At 34.0% G+C, this 8,535-nt stretch overlaps 1 protein-coding gene across 2 annotated transcripts; it reads right to left on the minus strand.

The window, feature by feature from the left end:
• Positions 1-2,248: 2,248 nt before the first annotated feature.
• On the minus strand, positions 2,249-4,150 carry LOC120105632 (small ubiquitin-related modifier 1-like). Of its 2 annotated transcripts, none has more exons than XM_089926433.1 (3): positions 3,333-4,150; positions 2,653-2,785; positions 2,249-2,535 (listed from the first exon to the last, which is right to left on the minus strand). In XM_089926433.1, the coding sequence occupies exons 1-3, from the start codon at positions 3,411-3,413 to the stop codon at positions 2,507-2,509; spliced, it is 243 nt and encodes an 80-aa protein (XP_089782559.1). In that variant the 5' UTR covers positions 3,414-4,150; the 3' UTR covers positions 2,249-2,506. The 2 variants fall into 2 exon arrangements, with proteins under 2 accessions (XP_089782559.1, XP_038974181.1); XM_039118253.3 differs by having other exon boundaries at positions 2,633-2,785; positions 3,333-4,127.
• Between the last annotated feature and the right edge of the window lie 4,385 nt (positions 4,151-8,535).

Below are 8,535 nucleotides of genomic sequence, written 5' to 3' on the forward strand. Positions count from 1 at the left end.
CCAAATCTTTCCACCTTAATCTTGTTTGTTCGCTAGGGTGATCCATAAATGTCTCAAACTTTTAAAAACACGTAGTGGATTAATGCATGAAAATGATATCTTGTGGTGCTCACCATAGGCAACATGAAACCTTTCTTTTACGTGATGTAGCAAAGCCGATGCATGCCACATTGAAATCTTAAAAGTTAAAGAAACTGATGTAAATTAGGCTGCTTGGTTGCATAGATACAAGTGTAAATGAACAAAGTTTATAAAAATATGTACTGTACTTAAAAGAGAGTTTTAAATTTTGATATATTCCAACGTAGATTTTGTTTGTCATATTTAATTTCAAAAAAATATTTTTTTCAATTTATTTTCTATTTTATTTTAACTATTTTAATTTTTTTTATAACTTTACCATAATCATCATTGTCTAGCTTTTTTTTTCTCCCAACTATTTAGGATCAACTTAGTAGATTCTTATTTACTAATAATTTCTACGTAGGTCCACCACTTATGTTTCTCCAAGTTTCTTCGTCTCCTTCCTTTCTCGACTCCCATTTATGTTATCTAGATTTTTCCTTTATCACTCTTCCTTCGTTGACAAGTTTCAACATAAATCAAAATACCTCTCTTTATTAGAGTCTAGAACTCTTGCAACTCCTCTAATATATTCATTTATTATGATATCCTTTCTAGTTTCACCATACATCCATTTAATTGACTTTCTCATTTATGCTATATTCAACTTATTTTCATGTACTTTTTCATGGTAGATTTAACATCTCTTTTTTTTTTTAACTTTCCAAAGTATGCGCCTATCATGTAATATTTCATATGCATACTTTTACTTCATCCAACTAGAAGTAATTCTATTATATATATATATATATATATATATATATATATATATATATATATATATATATATATATATATATATATATATATATATATATATATATATATATATATATATATATATATCTTCAAAATAAAAGCTCTAATATACATATTATATATCACAAAATTAGCAGATACATTCAACAATAATTTTAATTAAATTATTTATCTGATTAACATAGGTTAGATTTTACAATATTAACTTTCCAACATCGGACTAGCCATGACCATGCTTTAGCTTGTGATAGGCAAAAGACACCATGTTTTTGCTCGTGGCTAGCAACCATAATACTGCATCTCAACCCAAGGTTGATGCACCGTATGCACCACATTTCACCATGGCCTGGCTAGACTAGATGCACCATTTCTCTAATCTAATGATTATGAAATCCAAATTATAAGTTATTGTACATGCAACATGTTAATTTAATTGGATTCTAGTATGGTAAAGTGTGACTCTTGCAAACATACAGTGAGGAAGTATGGTTCTTGGAGAGTCTGCTCTTCCGCTGGAATAACAAGTGACATGGTGCTGTCAAAAAACTAACTTGATGCTGAGCTTGATTAGATAGAGTGGATTGGACTCAAGAAGTTAAATTGGCCCAATAGTGAAAGGAGTAAATGTTGAGGATTACGTACGAGGTTTAGTCACATAGAATAATTAGTGGGAGGTAGAAAAATTAATACGAATGGTTAGACCTAAAGCTTCGATTTTAATTTTCGAGCTCGGATGAACTAACGGCAAGAGGGATTGGGTTAGATGACAATAGATAAAATGTCTATAGTGTTCCTCACTCGGAGTGAAAACTTATTTGGAATCACCTAAATACCTCAGCTTCTAAGCTAATGCATCACTGGTTCATCAACTTAGAAGGCTGCATCTTGCTTAAGAGGACAGAATTGGATTTTCTGGTGGATTTTAGTTGCAGCCCCACTCCATAATCTTCTAACCTTCTATCACTCTCCACTCTCCAACCTCATCAACCAAACACTCCATATGATTTACAGAAGATTATGCTCATTTCACAAATTTACTCTTCCTTTTTGAGTTAGATAAACACGCTTTTCTTTGATATATTTAAACATCTTTATCAGCATCACCCTGAGTGTTTTTTTCTTTTAATCAATCCACATTATATTGATGGAAGCAAAGATGTCTCACATGGATATTCTCATCCAATTCCCATTGTTTCTTGACTGAGAGCCATTGAAATTCTGAACCTAAGAGACCAACAGCTCAGGATGGTGCTCAAGAGTGACTTTTTTTCAGTGAGATTTCTGTGTCAGCCAGCACTTCAACATGGACAATCCTTAGCAAGATCCACTATCATACATGTCATGCAGAAGGCAATGAGGAAGCCAATGAGATGGAAATTGGCATCTAACAACATATGAAAAGTCCATTTCTATTAATTGTAATCCGAAGCTGACTCCATGCCCACATTACATTGGATTCCTAAGCTGCATTAGTTCAAGTACAAGTGATAACTTATAATGTCTTCAAACATCTTTCCAAAGATTGACTAGAGAGCAGCTCTCTCCTGGCACCAGCAAAGGAAACTGATAGGCTCTTCACAAATACAGCAGCAAGAATGAGCCACCATGGCCATGCACCATGGCATCAATCTCGTCCCCATCCTTCATCTCCAGCTGCCGATCAGACAATAACAGCAGCAGCAGCAGTAAAAATCTTATTCATTGGAATAAAACGGACTCCATGAATGCAGGTAAAAACATGGGCACATACTTCATCAGGAGTCTGTTCACCTTGAATTCGATGACCATCTAGGAGAAACTCGAATGTGTTGGAGTCAACAGATCTCCGGTCATTGTAAGCCTTCATCAGGTCCTTCATCTTGACGCTTCTCTTCACCCTCACAGTCACCGAATCATAACCATCCTGAAAGAAATTGCAGGAAGGTATTACTTCCAGCTTCCTGCAATGGGCTTACATAAACAAGGCATTATATATAGTTTGAGCTATAAGGATCATCAAACGAGATACTCATTTCTTTTATTTTTCTTTGGAGGTTTAGTCCATCACATGGCATTTCCTTTTCCTTGTTTTTTTCTATTCTCAGAACAGAATGGATTTCTCCATTGTGTCACTTCACTAAGGTGCTGAAATGAAGAGAACACGATTCAACCATTTACAACACATATAGATATGTTGCTGAAAAACAAAAGATTGCATCTAATATTATTAAACAGCAGACACAGGTATGAATCGACACCACACCATCAAGTGTAGGAAAATAATACCACTTCCTTGCAAGGACAGTACAACCAAAGGAGAAATCAAAGCAAGAAGGCATCACAATCTACAACCAGCAGTTAAGTATCCTTAGAAGAGTACTCTAAACCAGTGAGAAGAAATCATCCCAGAAACTAGAAAGGGAGTCAACGATCCAAGAGAAATTTCATGTGAGAGTGAAAGGAGAGCAGACATTGCTAACAATCTTGATGTTAATACGAGAAGATCTCTCTGAAAACCTCCTGTTGTCCTCTTTGGCCATCACCACAGACATATTTCTTCTTCTTCTGTCTTATAATTTCAGCAGCAACGAGCAACCCGACAATGAGCCACCTTTCTTTACTCTCTTGTGGGTCTTCCAAGTAACCCAGGTTTCCTTTATGATTGACAAACCCATGGGTTTCTCCTGTTTCAAGAGGCGAAACCCATGGTGTGCTTCAGAGGACACGCATGACGCTCTTGTTTGCAGATGTCTCATCGACATCTGAGCTGATTTGACCCTGTCCATCTTTGGTAACCAACCAGTCCCTTTTTTTTTTGGGTCAGTCACTGAACAATTTTCTTGAATCCTGTATTAAAAGATCTCTTTCTTGAATCCTGTGTCAAAAGATCTCTTTCTTTTTCAAGTTGCCATCTGTCTGACATTCTTCAGTGACGTCCAGTTTAATCTTTCTGGTTCTTTGTTCATATTTTTGTCGATGGCCGTTAATTTTTTGATGTCCGTTAAGTTAGCCGGTCTAATACTCCGTACAAAAATATATGGCACCAGTATCCCAGAAATAAAAAGGGAGCAGGTTTCCTGTTTCTTCTAATATCTATTCAAAGAAACCCAAAAATAAGGCACTGTTTAGTAATAGAGCGGTCAGTTTCATAATTAAAAATAATATAAAAAAATGGTATGTACTGTTTCGTCAAGTAATATACTGAAAAGAAATTAGTTATTTAGTAAACTAATACATACATATAGCTAAATCGGTATACTGTATATGATATCTGGTTAGATGATACATAATTAAAAAATTAGTCATTTGGCAATTTAATACACACCTCAAAACAAATTAATACATAATTTCTAGGACATCATATTCACCATTACTACTATGTGACCGATGATACATACTCATCAACTTTTGATACATATTGCAAGCTTATTTTATGCACACTTAGTAGTGATCCAATACACACTTTCAGTAAATCGTTATACAATTTCTGAAATATACTTTTTACTGGTACACATTACGTAGTTGGTGATATATTCAGTTAGATGATACACAATTAAAAAATTAGTCATTTGGCAATTTAATACATACCTCAAAACAAATTAATACATAATTTCTAGGACATCATATTCACCATTACTACTATGTGACCGATGATACATACTCGTCAACTTTTGATACATATTGTAAGCTTATTTTATGCACACTTAGTAGTGATCCAATACACACTTTCAGTAAATTGTTATACAATTTCTGAAATATACTTTTTACTGGTACACATTACGTAGTCGGTGATATACACCTAACAAATTAATCATCTCGCAAGCTAATACACACCTTTAAGTAAATCAATATATATAATTTTCAGAATATAGTATTCATTATATGCACGATTTCTTAGCTTTGTCTAACATAAGAAATTATATACATATCATTTTTTAGATTTCGTAAACTCTTAGATGCAAAGATATTAGAAAAAAAATGGTTGGAAAAGGAGAAAGAAACTATAACGGAGAAGAAAGATCTCACATATGAGATAAATAGCTTGATAAGAAAAATGATAGATGGAGAGGCTGGATAAGGAAGAAAAAAAATACAGACAGTCTCTCTTCATAGATAATCTCTTTTGGCGCGTGTAGTATTCTTTTTTTTAATTTTTTTCTAAGGTTATGGGATTAATAGACTCTTTCTCTTTAAGATGGGCGCCGGACGAAACGTGGCAAAATAAAAATTCCCCTCTATATGACATTCTATAGAACCTACACTCTATGATTTTTGTTCCAAAATTGGCTCATGACAGGATCCAGGCTCATTGACACAATGCGAAGATAACATTGATTTGATGCATAGTATTAGTAGATAGTAACAAATACAATGCTTGGATAATTTGATGGACTCTGCATGGCTCAGTCTGAAAGCAGGATGGATAAACTGAAGAGTGGTATTATGGATGACCTATAATAATTCTTGAACTTAATTATAAGTTCTATGTAACATGATAATTCTTATGGACAATCTCATTGTCATCTTTCATCGTATGTATTTGTTTGATGTCATCCAGAATATCTTTTTTCGAACAAGACATCCAAAATATACAATTCCACTTGGTTCTACTCTTCTGCCGTTCTCATTAGGCACCATATGCCTGCAATGTGGCATCAATTTTTCATGCATTAAGAGAAACAAACTCCATGAATACAGGTAAAAGCATACATATAAATAGTTCATAAGGGGCTTGTTCTCTTGGGATTAGCTTCTCCACACAAAAGACAACAAAAGCATTCCTTATAGTATTTTCAAACATGAACCGAAAAAAGTTAAGAGGAGAGGGATGATACGCCTTCTTTCACAAACAAATAAAATAATAATTTACGGATATAAAAAAATATATATTCTTCTTTTTACTCAAAAATAATTTTAATTTTTAATATAAAATAAATTATTTTTTTCATGCCCTAAGTTTAACTGGATGTAAGTATAAATTTTTTAAACTATTAAATCTAAATATTAGGAATATAAATTTTAAAAAAATATAATTTATTTTAAAATATAATATGAAGATTTTGAAAGATCCGTTGATCTTTAGTGGTGTTACCTTAGCTTATTTTGATCGGAAGGAACGCATGGAATTAAATAAGAAAGAGCCAATTAATATTATTCAATATTTTCTGACATTTTAGATTCCAGTATAGCAACTAATAAGATAAATATGTAACTAATTAAAATTTATTAGCATGTTTTGTAATTCAAAATTGATTTAAATTTATAACTACTTATTAAGAAACTTAGTCAATACATCGATGGAGATATTAGGATATATTAATATATGTATATCAACTGAGATAATAAGTTCTGAACATCAATTATAAATTTTAGATAATTAATAAATTCAATACTAATCTTAATAAAGTGATGGATGATGTTGGAGCTCGGAATAGACGCAAGGCCAGAGACGGCACAAAGATGAGGGCAACAAAGAAGCCGTGAGATACGAGGATTCATGCATGTGCTCAGTGCCACATTGATTATATATTGGATAGATTATGAGTAGATATATAGGACCAAGAAAATAAATAATTTTTTTGACTAATTTTTTAAAATGAGGCTATAGGCTGCTATAAAAAGTATTAGAGTGAATCAAGCTCATGACCTATGTGGATTAGAAGATATTGTACAGGGCCTCTTAGATTGACCAGAAGCTAATCGTGATATCTGTGGTAGATTTGAATCCTCAACTTGGCAGGAACAAGTAGGGCTTAAATAGGAGTATGTGAAAATCTGCATAGACGTATCTAGTCTCATTACAACACGAACCATTTTTAGATCCTTAGCCTTATAAAGATGCCAAAGAAGGAGGTGGGAGGACCCATGTAGATATATAATAGTCCCACATATACTTAAATTTTCGATACATATGCAAGGTCAAAAAAATCCAAATAGTACTATTTATTTTTATTTATTTTTTTGTTGGGGGGGGGGGGGGGGGGGGGGGTGGTAAGATCTTGAGTTGTTGCATATAGTATCAAAACAAGCTCAATCATGACCGACGTGGACTAGAAAACCGTACAACATTGTACTCTTCTATAACTGACCATAAGCCAATTGTGGCATTTGCCATCGAATTTGATTGGATTTTTGATTAGATTTAGATTTGATTTGGCCTGACTAGATTTGATTGGATCACATTGGCAATACATTTGAGAAATCTTGCATGCTTATGCATTCAGTTTTGTTTATTAGATGGGAGGAAGCTATGTGAGTTGCTTGTAAGAAGCGCAAAGAAGATAGAGTGGATTATTGGTTGGATTAGTCAGAGAGGACGATGGGAGTATGTAGGGAAAGCCAACTGGTTGAAGTGGTCGGGAATTGGACTGAATATAGAATAGCACGGATAAGAATAAGATAGCGCGAGTGAAGGTGCTTGCATGAGGAAAAAAACTCACAGGAATAGGCAGCTCTCTGGTCCCTGCCGACGTTGGGGTGTGAAAGCATGGGGAGCGAGTAGAATTAGATATCCTAGTAGTCTATGTTGTAAACAATGAGTGTTCGCCCTTGATCTACGCAGATCAAGGGCCCAGCTAATGCATAAAACACTCTGCTTGGAGAGTAGGGTCGCCCGACTGAAACTCAAAGAAATTGACAGGGGCCTGCACAAGCGGTAGAGCATGCGGTTTAATTTGATGCAACACATAGAATCTTATCAGCCCTTGACATATGAACAATTAAAACTATTTGATTTGATTTGTTCTCAATAGTCATGAGATGATCATCTTAGGTGATCCTTTTGTCTATGACGTTTCTATTATAATCGAAGTCTTTGAAGGAGGAGAATCAACTACGTAGCATCTACATCGATAATTCAAGCATTACATACATCATTTGTCCGATCCTTTATAGAAACTACTTGGAATAATGAACTTACAAAATAGATCTGTTTATCATAAAGAAATTTATTGTTTTTGACTCTGCTTCATCTTAATTATTATTTGAACAAAATGATCACAATAAACTTTTTTGTAGTAAAAGTTTGCGGTTTGCATGTCTATGGAGTTTTACAAAATTCAACCGAAGCCCTGGTGAACAATGACCGTAACTATAATGGTCCTAAGGTGGCAAATTTTCTCATCGGATAAGTTTCGAGTTGTACGAAAGACGTAACAATTTGGGCGCTATCTTTGAGAGAGGCGCGGTGAAATAGATATATCTGTAAAGATGCGGAGTACCTGCATCTGAAAGAAAAACCTACTTGGACTACTTGCATTTGGACAAAAAGACCCTATAAAACTTTACTATTCCTGGGATTGGCTGTGGGCCTTTCCTGCACACCCGAGGAGGAAAGCAAAGAAGGCCTCAGCCATCAATGAAATGCGGCAATTCTTAAATAGCGGTTTGGCAGGTAATTTTTAGCTTTTTCTATTTTTTATTTTTTGCTTTTAGAGGGATAGTGGTAAGGGTATTTGAAAAATGAGGATAAGTTGTCCCAAAACTTCCAATTCATATGCTAGAAAGCCATCTGAGAATATTCCTTCTTGATTTCATCTGTCATTTTTCAATCTAGAATTTATCCCCTCTCTCTCATACTAAAATACACAAAATATCCAACTGGTAAGTAAAATTATAGAAATAGGTAAATTAGAATAAAAATCTTAAATTATTACTAAATAGATTGTCAGAATA

This window comes from Phoenix dactylifera, chromosome 12 (genome assembly GCF_051530095.1).
Source record: "Phoenix dactylifera cultivar Ajwa chromosome 12, Ajwa_hap1_PhDact_Kaust_v1.1, whole genome shotgun sequence".
Classification (NCBI taxonomy): Eukaryota; Viridiplantae; Streptophyta; class Magnoliopsida; order Arecales; family Arecaceae; genus Phoenix; species Phoenix dactylifera.

Excerpts from the sequence above, each read along its gene's own strand:
- LOC120105632 (XM_039118253.3), bottom strand. The coding sequence starts at position 3,413 with ATGTCTGTGGTGATGGCCAAAGAGGACAACAGGAGGTTTTCAGAGAGA. Across the intron at positions 2,786-3,332 it reads ACATCAAGATTGTTAGCAAT|GATGGTTATGATTCGGTGAC; the intron begins GTCTGCTCTCCT and ends AATTTCTTTCAG. Across the intron at positions 2,536-2,632 it reads GTGAACAGACTCCTGATGAA|CTGGAGATGAAGGATGGGGA; the intron begins GTATGTGCCCAT and ends TCTGATCGGCAG.